A 17,584-nucleotide genomic window follows, 5' to 3' on the forward strand; every position below is an offset into this window, starting at 1 on the left:
GCTTGCCTGACGGGGTGGAAAATGCAAAATATGGCGCAGGATGGCGAGAACTGCCACTCGTGTAAAAAAAAGATCTTCTGAAGTAGTACTAGCTACTAGCTGTTGCCCCTTTTATCCGGGGTAAATTTTTCTTGTGCGCGTGGCGCGTAAGTATCTTTCTTCTCTGCGATAAGCGTGTATGTATAGAGATCCCACGTTTTATTTGTTACAGTTTATAGGTGACGATAATTATTTTCTGAGAAAAAAAATATCAGAAGGATTAGTACGCCTCTCTGGACATCATCGTGGTCGATTAAGATGGCTATCATCAGTGAATGCGCCATTAAAACACGTTTTGCGGTCAATATAGTGGTTCATTAAGGAAAAGTATGGCTTTAAATTAAGACGGTCATTCGCACAACCATTAGCTATAATTGTTGGTGCACTAGCCTGTTTGCTACCTCCATCTCTCTAAATGGTGGTGTTTTTTGGTATTTTGTCACTACTTTCAAACTTATTTTTACAAAAAGTATTAAAATACAACTATATAAAAGTTTTTCATAAAAGTTCTATTAATGTTTTTTTGCATTTTCAAATCCTAACATTTTACTTTCCATCTATTACTACCTGTTTTAAAATGTCGTCTTTTCTAGATGGAGGGATTTTTTTAAAAAAAAACAAGGTAATCAGTAACCATCAGTTACACACTGAAATATACTCTTACGCGTCAGAGGATATGTATTTGTTTTTTCTGATCATATGATTATATAAAATATTGAATAATTCCTCGATTTCATGTTACATAATGTGTTGGACTGTAAATAGATTAATGCAAGGACGTATGTATATGTTCCATATAAGTGTCCAATTTATATATATATATTAGTGAATTTAGATGAGAAATGGATATGCCGAAACATCTTATAGTGTGAATAAACGGAGTAGAATATAAGCGGTTTTGAGGTTAGAGTGAAAATGATATATATTACTCTATAAAGTATTTCAAAAGCAGATTTCTAGACAAAATCTACCCAAGATAATTATCACCGGTGGAGAAATTGTCTTCACTCCCGGTTTGTAACCCCCCATAGTCCCGGTTTCCCAACCGGGACTACGAATCCGGGACTAAAGATCGCTATCTTTAGTCCCGGGTGAAATAACCGGGAGTAAAGATGTCCCGGTTGGTAAATAAAGAGAGGATAGGGACAATACCGGATGGTCCCCTTTTCTTTTTTTTTGTTACTTTTTTATTTTCTCACGAATCGGATGGCATGCACATCCCAAATCAAACCTCAAATCCCCAAATAAAGTAACATCCCAAATCCACATCACAAATCTTAAAGTTATTATACACACAAATCTAAAACATCACAAATCCTAAAAAATTTACATACAAATCAAATACATCACATATTATACATCTCAAATCCATACAATGAATCACAAAATTACATCTCAGTGAATCACAAAATATCAAAAAAAAAGAGAGAACAAGTAACTTTAGGGGAGGGAGGACGTTTGTGCGCATGTGCTCCCCTGCAACGCACGTCTGCGCCGCACGCCGCGTGTCCGTCCATCCACCGCGTCCGTGCGGCGCGGCCTCATACGTCTCCAGGGGAGGGAGGAGGAAAGGAAGGGGAAGGAAGGAGGAGCGGCCTCATCCGTCTCCAGGGGAGGGAGGAGGAAGGGAAGGGGGAAGGAATGAGAAAGGGGAGGATCTGTGTAAGATAGGAGAGGGGAGGAGGGGGAGAAGATAGGAGGATCGATCTGTGTGTGAGGAAGTGGTTGTGATTGTGGAGGAGAGGATGAGAATTAGGGATTATATACTATGTTGAATTTTAGTCCCGGTTGGTAACCAACCGGACTAAAGATCTAAGGGAGTGTTTGGGAGAGAGTCGGGACTTATTGTTTTGTGAGAGGGGCTCTCTCCCAAACACCCCCTAAAACTATCAACCGGGACTAAAGTGGTACTTAAGTAAAGATCCTCGGTCCCCTGACATGCCTTTGACAGTGGATGAACTGGGACTAAAAATCATATTTAGTAAAGATCAATTTTTTTAACCGGGATTAAAAATCATTTTTAATCCCGGCTTTTAATGGAACCGGGACTATTATAAAATTTAGTCGACCGGTCAAAGATGATTTCTCCACCAGTGTATCATGTAGTACATCATACCAAACATAATGTGAAAAAAAATATCGCTGACATAATCCCGTCCTAGTACCGTATCCATATCCAATAGTGCGACACCGAAACAACCAACCAACAAGACCGTGTTTACACCCTAGAGGTTGGGAAAACTTGTGATTCGTCGTCCCTTTCAACCCTGATGATGCAACGGTCACACAGACGTGAATGTACAATTCATACGAATTTGAAAGGTCCATTATTTATCAGAAAAGAAATCGAAAGGTTCCTGCTGCAATCGCCTTTCCAGTGAATTCCTCGCCTAGTCGCCTTTATTTTTTCACGTGAATTCCTGCCGAACGCGTACTCTCTCACGGTACGTAAACATAAAGGGTTAATTAAACCACTTGTTCTTCCCGTCTTATACTAGTATCATAGGAACAGTACATTAGCAGACTATAAACCAGTTATAAACATATTTTAAGGAGATAAAAAAAGAAGATAGAAAAGTAATGTGGCTACAGATTTGTAACCAGCTGTAGTACGGACTTTAAAATGCATGTGTGTGTATAACAGATAGGATCAGACATTAATTATATAGTAATTTTATAGGTAACTATTATATGAATTGACTATTAATTGACTATAAATTATAAATAATATGAACCAATAGTTAGCTATATACTGTTAAACTTGCTCTGAACTTCATCTTGAGTGCCGGCGGCTGGCTGGTTCTTTTCGCATTAACAAACACCGTGTGCGGCCGCATCCAAACTCCCAAAGTCCATGAGCGAACCCGCGTGAGCATATACAACTTCCAGTCCACAAGCCTGTAATACGGATCGACACTTCCTCCACGCATGTCCGTTTCCACACAGCACAGTACGTTTCATGTACTCCCTATGTCCCACAAATACTCAAACCCTAAATTTTCAAGGTGGGTTTAAGAAGAGATACAAATGACCAAAATACCTCTAATTATGAAGTTATATTGGTGAATGGGTAGATGAAAAGATATTGAAGAAATAAAATTTCTAAATTTGGAAACCAATGGTAGATAAAAGAGTATAAGTTGGTTTATTTTAGAATAAATTTTAAACTTTAGGAGTTAAGTTTATTTCGGGACGAAGGTAGTATGCCAAATTGATGCCTTGTCCTGGTTACGACGGATCATAGATCCTTCAATATTCGAGACTGCTAACAAAAAGAAATATTACTCCCCTCCAACTTACTATTGCATTGGTGTATGTGAAGGTGGGAAACACGTATACATTAAAGTAGAAAAGTTGATAAATAACTACATCAGGATTTGAAAAAAATGATAATATTTACTCTTTTTTATTGGTATATGTCGGATTGGTAAAAAATGAAGTTGTTTTGAAAGCGTACATTAAATAGTCAATTCATAAAAAAAACAACTTGCATAAAGTGATGTAATGTCTTGTATATATGAGTTTTTGATTTTGCATAAAAGCATCACACATTCCTGAGTGCACCACTAACACATGCTTAAAGGGTGGAAATCGGCGACAAATCTGTGAGCTCACTAAATTCATATTAAAATCACTAGTATCGAAGCTCTAATATCCCGACTCCATCATCATGTATAATGTAAAAGTATCTTATACCCGACTATGAGCGGTCGAAATGACGAATCAAAATGGATTAGAGATGACAAGGGGATATTTCCCACCAGGGAATGCATCCCCATCTTTATTCCCGTCCCCACCAACTGCAATGGGAACATCCTCCCATAGCTCCTTACCCGCTTAAAAACATATTTATACTTTGATATATATTATGTCAATATATTAGTAGATATCTATTAATCCATATGACAAGAATACATTATTGTCCACATTCACTAATCATAGCACGCTAAAACATGTATAGATACCACATGGCTACCATCCCTCTTTCCTAATAGGAGAATTTCCATAGGAAAGGGATGTGGGCATTGTCATCCCTAAAGGCTAGAATGGACATATATACAAGTAGGATGAAATCTTTGCTTGTAGAGAGAGAATGAGAAAAATGTTTTTTCTTTAACGAGTACGGAATTGGTTTCTTCGTAGCTTTCATATATCCAAAAGTCACGGCTTCGTGAAAACCTGACGAGAAAATATTAATTACGGACATGACTTGTTGAAAACAATTGGAAACTAGTATAAAATCTACTTCGGTTGAAAGCAACACAAAATTTCACATACACCGGACGCAATAGTGATTTCAATGCCTTCCTTTTCACTTCACACTATGAAAAAAATATGGTCCATGCAAAGTAACCGATTCAATATATATTCTAGACAAAAAGAAAATTATTTTACAGTACTATATACATATATTCTTGAACATTTTTCTGATTAAGACGCAAAATTTACAACAATTCTGTTAGCATGTGTTTTAAACTATGAAACGATACGTTTCGTGCAAAAACTTTTCATATAAATGTTACTCTAAAACATCAATAAAGCCATTTTAAATTGTATAATAATTAAAACTCAATTAATAATATGCTAATTTTTTTTCGTTTTACGTGTCCTTAATCCTTATTTTCATCCGTTATAAACGGGGCCTCAAAGTCACCATAAGTAGGCACGATAAGGTTGTATATTTCCGAAAGGAGAACATGAGTTCTAGATCCGTTTGGACGCAGAAATATTCTAGGTTGTTTTTCCCTGTCCATGCATGTTGCCTTTATAGAGAAAAGAAAAAGAAAAGAAGAAGAAGGCTTGCTCGGTCAGCCCACTCAACCGCCTTGGCTGGATTCTCTGTCCCATCGGCGTGGCCCTATCATCACCTGTGCTTGGGACGGTGCCGCGGTGGGATTCGCCATCGAACGGGCACGGCGTGCGCGTACCGCAGCAGCGAAACTTCAAAACCTGGAGGGCGAAGCCGATAAACGCCCATGTGCCCGTCCGCCCGCACGTCGGCAGCGGAAAAAGGCTGGAAAGCCGGAAAAAGCCGTTGAACGTCAAAGGAGACGACCGTTAACGTGGCATACCGAATTTCTAGTACTACTTGCGTGCTAGTAGTAGTAACTAACGTGGACGTGGTATTACCGAATTTCGCCATGACCTGGGGGTGAGTACCTGACAGTTGGACTCGTGACTCGTCTGCGCGGAGAAGCATCTGCCTGCTCTGAGGTCCAGATCCGGCACGACCGGCCTGGGCACTTCCATGTGACCCGGCCGCGGGGCCCTCCACGGTTTGCCTCGTATAGCACTCTCCTCGCTTGCCGTATGCTCCTGCGTGTACTTGTCCGTTGTGTAGTACTTAGGCGGTGTTTGGTTGGAGGGACTAAAGTGGGGCTAAACTTTAGTTCTCTCATAAAAACATAAGTTCCTACATAGGGACTTGTACTTTTGTGAGATGGACTAAATTTAGTTCCTAATTCCCAAACACCCCCTTACATGTAAAGGGCATGTACAATGAAGGCCACAAGCATAAGTGGTTTTAAGACGTACATCACGTAGGATAGAACCATACAAAGATCATACTGCCCGGTGAAAACCACTCCAAAACGTATCTTGTATTTCAGTCTCTGTTTATTTATATATCAGCCCTTATGTTGTATGTTATTATCAAACCTATTAAAACTTTATATTTTAGACTCTATAACAACCAAAATAAGTACATACTATGCACCCTTAAACACTATGCGGACCCATTGTCAGCCTCTTCCCCCTCTCTTTTTAATTCTCTCTCCCTCTTTCCCCCTCTCTCTCTTGAGCCATCTCTCTCCCTCTCTCATTTGCCATATTTGCCGGCGAGCTCCCCATCTCGGTGGCGGATCCGGGTTCTCGACGGCGGATCCGGACGCGGGCTCGACGCTGCCGTCCTCCTCCCCCACGACGGTGCGGACGAGCTCGCCGACGGCATGGCGAGCTTGGCGGTGGCGGGCTCGCTGGTTCTGGCGGCGGGGCCACAACGCGATAGTTCCTCTCCCCCTCCCTTCTTCGCGAGCGTCGGCGGCGGATCCGGACGCGGGCTCGACGCCGCCGTCCTCCTCCTCCCACGACGGCGCGGACGAGCTCGCCGACGGCATGGCGAGCTTGGCGGTGGCGGGCTCACCGGATCTGGCGGCGGTTCCTCTCCCCCTCCCTTCTTCGCGAGCGTCAGCGTCGGGAAGTAGCGGTGGCGGCGGATCTGACAACCGGACGAGGCGACGCACGGGGCTCCAGCTCTGCCACCGCGTGGCCTCGGGCCGTGGCTTCGTTCTTCCTGGGCTCAGACGCGGCGCTTCGAGCGGTTCCTCCGCAAGCGCGGAATCGGTAATGCGGAGCCATGGTCCCCGCTGCCACGGGTACACGCGTCCGATATAGAGCCGTGAGACCATGAGCAAGAGCCACACGTTGTAAATGGCCTAAGACTACGAAGGGTATGCTTGTGGCATGGCAGCCAGCGAACCATAATAACGGGACCCTTATGTTGTTATTATGGTGATCAGTATTTTCTTATGTTGTTATTTTTTAATGCTATAAAAATCATATAACTTGATTTATTTTGCATCGAACTTTTGCAATAATAACATCGAGTTCTAAAGATTTGTAAATTCATCGTGAAAAAAATTGTGGTCAAAACTCGTATAATTCAGTCACTACTAATAGTTATTAAAAAAGATAGATGTAGCATGAGATATGGAGTAGTTATGTAATATTATTAGGGTGCTTTTGATTAGGCTAAAACGAGAAGAGTTATTAGCACATAATTAATTTAATATTAAATAATAAAAACTTAAAAATATTTTTTTTAAAAAAAAAGTTATTATAGCAGTTCGGTAAGTGTAATTACCAAAAACAATGTAGTAGCCAACTCAAGAAACTGATTCAAACTCTAGATGAATCTATTACTACTACGTCAACAGTAAGAAAACATGGTATCTTTGTTGCTTTCAAAGTTAAAAAAAAAAGTCCATCTTGATTCTTGATTACTAAAATATCCGAATAATAATGGCAAAACCTGTCTCTCAAATCCTAATACCAGATTAATCACTCCCCTAAGAAGAAGAATTAGAGAGATTTATTCCACACCTTTAAATATGGAAAATGGAAATGGAAACAATTTTCTTGTATACAGACCATTTTCCAAATTTTACCATATATTTACAGAAACTACTATTCTTTTATATTATGTTAATTACCACATTTTTAAGTATGCCAAAATCTATGGTACATTTCTTTCTTTGACATATAGTTAGAAGCCCATGAACTCTTCAACCAAATCCCTATATGGAATACTCCTACAAGGTTAAAAAAAGATAATCTATAGTTTACATAGTGTAACATTCAATTTATTTCATCATATTATATACTTGTACAAAGTTAAATGTGTGATTTTAGAGTTTAATATTTTTTATATTTATTACATGTTTTTAATCGATATCGACATGTTTCTGTCTGTATAATTCCGTTTCCGGCTTTCCGATATTTTGAATTTCGTTTGTATTTCTAGCTGTACGGTTTTCAACTCTATTTTTCGAGAAAAATGTGATTATGGAAATGGTTGAAACGTTTTCGGACCGTTTTCAACCCTATCGGGATGAACCCCTCTCTCCATCTCCCATGCAAACATTAAGTACACAAATAAAATAGTTTCAGCGAAAAATGAAGGGAATCATGCAGTAACCCATACTCCTATGCCAGATTCATAAGTTGTTCGGGAAGCACACGGCCTCCGAGGTTTAATACATGTAACCTGATGTAATTCAGCAACATTGGGATTGCCACACATTCGTTTCTCAGTAAAATACTCCAGAGAGCTAGAATACCTTGATTCTCTTTGCCGACTGTGTTCATCGTTTTGACGTTTATCATTTGTTTATGTGCCACATAAGAGCGACGACCCTCACTATAAAAATGTTGCAATTGATCTGGCTATTAATTCACTGGTGCTACGGGTTTCCGACATAATTCTGAGATGATGAGAAAACGGATTAAAATAACTTTGTCGACAATGAGGAGATGCCGTACTCCTGTCTTTGGTCGGCGCAACAGGATAGACCGATCAATAAGAGTCATGTAGCTCCTCCTATCCACAACAAGCAGCTGAAGAAAACCAGAGTTTGTTAGACTGTTACAAGTCAGGGTCATCTCGTCGTCTAAAATTAGCTGAACAACCCCATCTGTCCGAAAGAACGCCTGAAACAAGCAAATGATGTGTGCACAGGAGATAGGACCAAATGGTTAAGTATCTTGGATGTGTGGCGGTACTTTTAACAAAAGCACAAATCACGGTAGCTTTCGGTCTTGGATTCTGCGGGAAAGAAGAGGAGACATGCATGCATGTCAGCATGTGGGGCTGAATCGCTGAGAAAGGGGGAGAGGAAAGGGCCATGCTCATCTACTGATCTATACTACATGTGAGCTTGCCCGATCTGATTCGCTAGGAGAACAGATGGAAGGCCTGGTATGCACAGCAACAATAATAGATCCTTTCTTAATTACTCCCTCCATACTAGTAAAGAAAGTAGTTTATAACAGCGACACGGTCTCCAAAACACAACTTTGACTTATTGTTTCTATAAAAATATTTATTGAAAAGTGATATATGTATACTTTTATGAAAGTATTTTTCAAGATAAATCTATACATATAATTTATATTTTCAAACTCAACAACTTAAGAGTTTTTCATGATTTATATTCCTCAGTTTTGACTTAAACATTGTTTTAAACGACTTTTTTTTATGAGTATAGTGGGAGTACGTGTCGACAGAAGAGACAAGTTCAAGTTTGAAGAACTCAGGCTATAGGCCGGGCAGCTGAGACCAAATTAATCAAGTTCAGACTGAAGAATTCGCAACAAGGACAAATAAGGTTCATGACATGAAGATACATAAAGGCCAATTTCAATTTTTTTCTTCAAGTTTCTAACTTTTTCGTCACATCGAACTTTTCTACACACACAAACTTTCAACTTTTCCATCACATCGAACTTTCCTACACATATAAATTTTTAACTTTTTCGTCACATCATAGAAAAGTTAAAAATTTAAAGAAAAAAGTTGGAATCTAAATAGAGCATAAACACAGCCTTAAGTTCCAGTTCTAGCTAAAGCCTCAGGTACGGGTCATATCCACTTGCCCTGAAAAGTCAGAACATCGCATTCGATCAATACAAGTTAGCGCGTAAATTTAGCTGAACTCTCTTGGGGGTTAACCGGGTAAGCGACAAGTTAACCATAGCCGCACATGAAGTCTCAGATCTCCGCAGGGGGGAAGGAGCCGAGCCGAGCGAACACACACAGCACCGAATTTCCTCGTTTTTCCCTACCCGTCGCACTCGTGCCCAACCCAACGCGTACGTAGCTGTAGCGGGGTGGCTGTCTGGCTGAGCTACCAACAAGCCAGTGCAAGTGGGGGATCGGTTTTGTCCTGTCATTTATATATATGTAAGCATCCAGCCTGAGATTTGGGTGACGCTAGCTGATCGCTGACTGCTACCGTGATATTTATCACGCAATTGGGGATCCAAGCACATTAACAACTATAGACGACAACCCCGATATGCATGGCTCATTGTTATATTGCTATTTGTCACCTTCGATCCATCGATCATGCGGTGTTTGTATGTAAGGCTTTCTTACCCCCATAGATTTGCTGCTCAATTTGACTTGACCAGCTCTGGTGTGTGAGATCCAATCCGGACAACGGGACATGCATGCATATGCACCCATGGGTGAGTGCTCTTTTTTCTTCTGGGACATGTCAGGGTGGGGGCAAATTAAAGGAGATGGAGATCGAGCCGGTCGGCCTTTACCGGGAGAGGGCTTGGAGCTGGAGGACGCTTTTGATGCCACGCCACAAGTTGCGAATGCGTAAATGGGCTTCAAAGCAAAGCGCGCGGGAATGCCGGATCGAGCACGGCGCGGATGGGATAAACAACACAGCAGCCTCGATCGCCGGGGGGCGGGGTATCGCGGTTTTCGCCCTTCTTTTCTGACGCGATCAGAGCGGCTACAATAGCACTATTAACCAGCTGTAAACATATTTTAATAAGATAAAAGATGATAGATAAGAGCAGCAGGCTACAGATCTGTAGCCAGCTGCAGCACGGACTCTACGACACAATGTGTGTATGATAGGTGAGACCATATATTAGTAGTATAGTAAGCAACTATTGTATTAATTGACTATTAGATTAACTATAAATGAATTGGAGCCAGTAGTGGGATATTTTATTAAACTTGCTCTCAGTCGATCTAATCTTTGCCGGGTCGAGCAGACGAGTACCGTGTATGTAGATGCAGTCAACGGAGAGTTTTATGCTACGCAAATGGCAGTATAAATACATCGGAGGAGATTCCAGCGCCCAGTTTATGATTCTAGAGTGAGAAAAATATGTTACATGGTCCCGTTAGCTAGCTTAGTTATATATCCAGTGCCAGTATATGTCGTTGACAATGTTGTAAAAAAATACCATTGTCAAGGGCAAACCGCAAACAGTGTCGTGCCGCATCCATTGCTGGAGAAAGGGTTTTTACCCACGGTTCGCAACCCCCCTATATCATGAATCCGAGACTAAAATGCCCATCTTTAATTTCGGTTAAAATAATCGGCACTAAAGATTCATCTTTATTCCCGGTTGCACGGAACTAAAGAGGAGAATCTTTATGGGTAACGCCAGTTTTTTTTTCAATTGTTATTTGAATATTGATTTCACGCCAAACTCACCAAACTCATCAAAATCACAAAATCATCATAAATTCCAAATCGAGTTGCTCCCTACATCTCCAAATCAAAGTAACAACATCACAAATCATAAGATTCATGTCAAAAATTATCAAAAAAATACATCACAAATTCTAAAAAAAATTACATCACATATCAAATAACACAGATCCAATGAATCACAAATTCTTTTTTAAAAAACAAAGAAACCCCCAAATCGAGTCCTCCACTTGCCGCAAGCCGTCGTCGCCTCCCCAGCCCGACGGCCGCCGTCGACCCCGCCCGGCGGCTGCTGCCCCTTCTCCCGTCGACTCCGCTGTAGAAGATATGTGGATGAGGAAAGAGAGAGTACAGAGTCAGCGAGAGAAATGGCGAGAGAAGATATGTGGATGAGGACGTCTCGATCTGTCTAGCGCTAAGAGATAAGGATGAGGAAATCTAAGTATGTAGTCTCTGGTTCGATCTATTTAACACATGGGAGGGAGATATTTAGTCTCGGTTAGTGATATCAACCGGGACTAAAGATCATATAGTCCCCGTGTACTTTTAAATCGGGACTAAAAATAGTTTCTAGTCCAAGTTTTTAGTTGAACCAGGACTATTGTAGATTTTGGCCAACCTATAAAAGATAGTTTCTCTAGTAGTTGTGATCACATGCATATAAGGGTTGCAGTTGTTCGTAAGATACACGGTGTTACTTCGCAAAGAAAAGCAAATGCTCATGTATTGATGTACGTAAGCAACATGTTCACAAAAATGATGAAAGCATAGCAAGAGCTGTCTCGAGCGTTGTCATTGTAAGATGCCAGCTTTTCTCAAAACTTGCATTAATTTGGAGTGCACAATACTGGATTGAAATAAAGAATCAAATCTGTTTATTATATATATTCTTTTCCTTGTCTTTTTGGAGGCAGATGCAACCATCTATATATCCTCAGCTATGGCGGAGATTTAACAACCCAAACTGTTGAGTTTAGGAAAAAAAATCAAATGGGAAATAGAAATGGGCCAGTGTGTGGGCGAGCGCGCCTTGCGGGCCACGAAACCGTGAACGACATGTTCCGGCCTGCCCACGAGTCCCGCACTAATCGATGTACCCCTTCGTCTCGGCCCGCCGCCGCCTCCTCCGCTCGAGCCGCACCGCGCAGCCGCCGGCCCAAACCCTATGGCTCGCAAAGCGCGACCCGCGGAGCCTCCTACACCGGGGCGGAAGGGCAGGAAACCTCTCCCCTCCCACGCGCCGCCGACCGAAGCCGCCGCCGCCGCCGCCACCGCCGCCGCCTCTCCAGCCGCAGCCACCGCCTCTCCAGCCGCAGACGCCATGGAGGCCGAAGCGGGCGGCGTGGCCATCGTGTACGACGCGCTCCCGGGGCTGACACTGGCGTTCTCGCCGGAGGAGGAGGAGCACCTAGAGGGTGCGACTGCCGACCTAGGCGGCGCGTCGACCTCCGCCTCGGCTGCGGTGGTGGAGGAGGTGGAGGACGCCACCGCGGCCTACTCCGTGTTCCGCAACGAGATCACGGCGGCTGGGGACGCGCTCGTCGATATCCCCGCGGCGGATTTCTTCTCCCTCGACGTGTCGGCGGCAGTTGAAGACGAGCCGGCCACCCCGCGTGCGTTGTCGCCGCAGCCTGCTCCGGAGGCGACGCTATCGGGTTCTCTAGCTCCCGCTGAGCAGCCAGCGCAGGGGTCGGAGCGCGCGTGGTTTCGGGGAGGGAGGCGGTTCAGGAGCCCTATGCTGCAGCTTCACAAAGGTGGGGATAATTTTGGCTTTGCCATTTGTTAGTTTGAATGTTGGAAAAGAACACGATTTGTAAATTGATTTGATCAGCTTAGAGATAGTTCAATTCGAATTTTAGCTTGGGTAGGCAATGGACTTGTTTCAATGGGCACAGATTATGCGAATAGTTTGGAACTGATTTTAGTTTGGTTCTGAAATCTTCTCAGTTCAGCCTAGGTGGAGATTGATATTTTTTTAATTGTATTTTGATATCAAGCTACTCGCGATATGCTCTTTCATGACACTCTTGAAGTGTTGCCTGGAAACTATGGTGTTATAAACTTGGGAGTGTCCACATGGTGTTAATAAGCTTGAGTCAGTTTATATGGTTTCAGGCTGGACATTTTGACTGACGCAATACTGACATATTGTCTATTTCTTACAGAGATTCTTGACTTCTGTGACTTTATATCACCTTCTGCTGAAGAACAATCTTCACGAACAGCTGCTGTGAAAGCTGTCTCCAATGTTATCAAACATATATGGCCTCAATGCAAGGCATAGTAACACACATTGTCCCTCTCTTGCCATGTGCGCACGCATTTGATCAGCATTAGCTGCAAGTCATTTGGTAATTCTCGTTTTGCATTGCAGGTGGAGGTCTTCGGATCTTTTAGAACAGGGCTGTTTTTACCAACAAGTGATATCGATGTAAGGGATTTTCTTTTTGTGCTCTCCAGTGGATTTTTGAGCATTTAACTTGCTGTTCTGTTGAGTTGTATGATCCCCTGGAGCATAACATTTACTTTGATAGCAATGCTGGAATCGTCATACTTAACATTTTGATGGATGAAATAGCAATACAGGAGAAAAAGAGTAAACACAGAAGGAAGGTGTAGCTCAGCATGCACTTTCTGTTTTCCTGTTTTGCAGAACAGGGAGGAAAAAATGGGATGTATATAATTAGCAATGTTTACTCAGTTTTCCTGGAGTAAAGTATGAAATATGTTTCTCCAGAGTGATTTTCACCCTTAATTGCATTGTTAGCTACTTCCACTTTCATATCAAAGGGATACCCTTCTTCTGCTATTCTATGATTATGATTAGAAGAAAACCGTGATGCATAGCCTGTTACAGACGTGTTAAGTGTTAACCCCTACTTTTCACCTGGGAACAATGAAATACGAATACATGGAAAATGTACCCTATTTTGGGAAACTCTCTCCTTTATCTGTGAGTTTATACATGGTTTTGTGATGCAGGTTGTAATATTTGACTCCAGGGTTAAGACTCCACAAGTTGGCCTGTATGCTCTTGCAAAAGCATTGTCTCAGAAAGGGGTTGCTAAAAAGATACAGGTCCATTTTTCACTCTATTTAACTCTAGTTTGCAACACTTGGTATTTGCAAGACTTTTTCTTTTATTTTGTTAAAGAATTACTCAAAACAAAGCCAAAGAGACAAAAATGCATTTTTTTTCCAATGAAGGAAAAGTCAATTTTCTGTCCAACTGAAATATGCATGACGGATAAATAGCTACCTTGAAAGAGACCAAATCCCACTGTTTAAACTTTCACTCTGTGCTGCAGTTGTCAGTTGTTATTGTCAATCAAGTAGATTCCAGCTTACTTATTTTTCTGGTGGACCATTTTTTTTTTCTTTCATGGCAGGTAATAGCAAAGGCCCGTGTGCCAATTGTGAAGTTCGTGGAGAGAAAAAGTGAAATAGCTTTTGACATAAGGTTAAATTGTGTTTCTCATCAAATATTCCTTTGTTTCTAGTTTTTTGCGGGAATGCTTATCGAATAATTTCCCTTTTTCTTTTTCCAGTTTTGACATGGATGGTGGACCACAAGCAGCAGACTTCATCAAGGTACTTTGTGCAGACAAATTGGCTAATTACTTCACTGGCAGCGTGTGTTCGTGAAGCTAATTCGTGGGGCAAATGATTGCATATATTTTGAACATCATTTTTACTCTGTACTGCAGGATTATGTGAAGAAGTTTCCTGCTTTAAGACATCTGTGTATGATTCTGAAAGTTTTTTTACACCAAAGAGAGCTTAATGAGGTACAATTACTTAAAACTATTAGTCGTTCCATTCTAATAATAGATTGTTTGTAATTATGGCATTTCTAGATTTCCAATTACCATTTCACTCTTTTTGGTAGGTCTATACGGGTGGAATTGGTTCATATGCTCTTCTCACTATGCTCATCACACATTTACAGGTAAAGCTGAGTCTGTTTTGTACTCTAACGTGATAATGGCCTTTTTTTGTATACCTGAATTGATTTGAGTTATAATTCCTTAAAAAATGGTTGAAAGGTACACATTGTGTTTTTCCTGACATTTAAGATTTTTCTTATAAATACTTAAGACACCTAACAAACATAAATTTGGGTTGTTTATACACTGCATCGCTAATTTGTTCACTGATTCAGTCTACCATATATTACTTACTATGGATAACTGAACTTTAGTGCTAAGTGTTCTTTTTGTTAGTTGATCTGGGGAGGCAAAGATATACTGGGGTATCGTAAAAAGGAGCACAATTTGGGGATTCTTTTGGTAAGCAATACTTGTTTTAAATGTTTAACAGTAATGCAATGTTTTACATTACAATGCTTTGACTTCCGTTGCATGTAAAGTTCCATTGGAAATATTCATTTCATCGTGGTATTAACCATAATGCATATTACATACTGCTTCCGACCATATCGTTCTCAGTATACACTTTTTTACGTTGTCTTTGCTAATGGAAAGGACATGCATTCTCTTTATAATTAAGGGGGCATGACACATGATTGCAGCTCTTTATAGTTATTTTTCCCCTTCATGGCAGATCGCATTATTTGATTTTTATGGACGCAAGTTGAACAATTGGGATGTTGGAATATCCTGCAATTCTGCTAGGACCTTTTTCTTGAAGACTGATAAAAAGTAAGGTGTTTACTAGCGGGCTTAGACCAAATGAATATACAATAAAATTATCATCTTCTTAGTATTTTGTTCAACTGAAAAAAAAGGATAATTTTTTCAGTATTCTTGTGTATTGCTGTAGAACAAGAATATCTCATTTGCTTCTAACTAGGCCATTCTGTTAAACACTTAAAACTGTTGAAAATCTGCTCTGTAAAGATTTATAGGTGAAATGTCATTATATAACTGAAAGAAAATTTGATGCGGGTGCAACTGTTTGAGTTGCTAAAATTTTGACTTTGTTGTATAAGCCATGGAACTTGTTTACTGATCCTGTTTGTGTCTCTCTGCTTTTCAAGCTTTGCAAATCCTGATCGAGCATACCTTCTAGCTATTCAAGATCCTATGGTATGATCTTTGGCCCTTTCCTTTTAGTCTTGGTTAGCTTTAACATCTCCAGCTTCAATGGATTTACCTATTGTTTTTCTTATGGCCTAGGTACCAGATAATGATATTGGGAAGAACTCATTTAACTATTTCAAGGTATTATTTCTTACAATGTTGTTTGTGCTGTGGTTGTGATACTTGAAGTATTACTCGTTTACTGTTTCATAATAATATATGCAAGCAATATCGATGAAAGTGTTCCTATCTTATAATGAGCCTGTTACTTTGCTCTCAATGCCAGTTTCCTGGGTATGGTGCTTACATGGTATTTCATAGCAATTTTGCTAGGTTATACTTGTGTTATTTGAGCAATGTTCCGTGGTACTCTGTAATGGTTTGGTACCCTGTCACTGTCAGTATAGTATTTTGTTCAGTGATAGAGTGATAGTCCATGTTCTGTTAAGGGTAATCAATCTGAGGTTATCTAAGGGCACTAACAGTTATGTCCTCAAGTTGTCACCTGTCCTGTTCCTTTTTTGCCACTGTTGCACGTTCGTTACCAAAGTTCTTCAGGTTTTCGGACCAAGTTTCTTGAAACCATAAGAGGTGGTGAAACTGGAACATGGTATAAACTAGTACCCTTTTTCTGTTACCAGAACTAGTTATCTTCTTTAGTTTGAAACCCGAAGCTTTTGCATATCTGGATTCTGGAGTTAGTGATATAACTACTGGAATTTCAAATGTTGTGGACCTTCGTGGTATAGATGTTGGTCCAAATGGGAGGTTTAAGTAGGGTGGTATGGCCAATGGTCCAATCTTAGTTTACAGAATAAGTGAACTTCCTAGAATTTGCAACATATAGTTATTGGACATTGATGTTTGAAGTGTGCTGTCACATTATCTATCACGCCACTTCTATGTGAGCTTTTGGCATGTTTATGAAAAACTATAAATGCAAAAAATCTGATTGAGTAATATTTTTTTTTGACTAACTGATTGAGTAATATTTGTTAACTGCTGCAGGTGAAATCAGCATTTTCAAAGGCTTATTCTGTGTTAACCGATGCGAACTTGATAACAAGCTTGGGGCCCAATAGGAGCATTCTGGGTACCATTGTCAGACCAGACTCCGTGCTCCTAGACCGGAAAGGCTGGAACAAGGACGCTACAATACCTGACATGTTAACAGAACCCTGGGAACCATTACCCCGTCAGTTTGATAGCGATAATGATGCAGTCTATAATTGGCATGTGATAGATGATGAACCACTGCCCAGGAATACTCGATCCTCATCGGAGGACACAAGGCCATCACCTACACAAAAAAGGAAGTCTTCCAAACCAAAACAGAGATCGCGGAAAAAGGCCAAGGCTGATTCTTCGAGTGGTAACAATGCTGAAAATGGTTTCAAGCGGGGGAAAGGATTAGCACAATGTGATAGATCGCATCAAAGTGCAGGAAGCAGCAGACGGAGCAAAGGGCCGAGAGAGTATGACAGATTTACAAATACCCTCCCACAATATACTCAGCACATTAGTAGGTGGTGACTTTAGGCTGTTACTGATAGCATTTACAGTACAGTTCGGGATTGGGAGATCCCACGAGGTTTTGACAGGCAGAATGGCGCCTTGGCAGACGTCGAAGTTCAAGCAGCTTTCTGTAGCCATATGTATGATTTATTATTTATTTGTTTGTCTAAGGTTATTCGGTCCTTTGTAACGCCGATGAAACCGATATATTCAGTTATATTATCATCGTATGAACTGCAATTTCGCCAA

At 40.9% G+C, this 17,584-nt stretch overlaps 1 protein-coding gene across 1 annotated transcript; it reads left to right on the forward strand.

Annotated features, from left to right (window-relative positions):
- Nucleotides 1–11,910: 11,910 nt before the first annotated feature.
- On the forward strand, nt 11,911–17,584 carry LOC4325901 (uncharacterized). Its single transcript, XM_015766649.3, has 13 exons — nt 11,911–12,532; nt 12,944–13,056; nt 13,153–13,209; nt 13,761–13,856; nt 14,168–14,238; nt 14,327–14,369; nt 14,486–14,566; nt 14,668–14,727; nt 15,002–15,067; nt 15,342–15,439; nt 15,778–15,826; nt 15,917–15,961; nt 16,829–17,584. Exons 1-13 carry the CDS (start codon nt 11,944–11,946, stop codon nt 17,351–17,353), a joined length of 1,893 nt encoding a protein of 630 aa, XP_015622135.1. The 5' UTR covers nt 11,911–11,943; the 3' UTR covers nt 17,354–17,584.

Source organism: Oryza sativa, chromosome 1 (assembly GCF_034140825.1).
Source record: "Oryza sativa Japonica Group chromosome 1, ASM3414082v1".
Taxonomy (NCBI): Eukaryota; Viridiplantae; Streptophyta; class Magnoliopsida; order Poales; family Poaceae; genus Oryza; species Oryza sativa.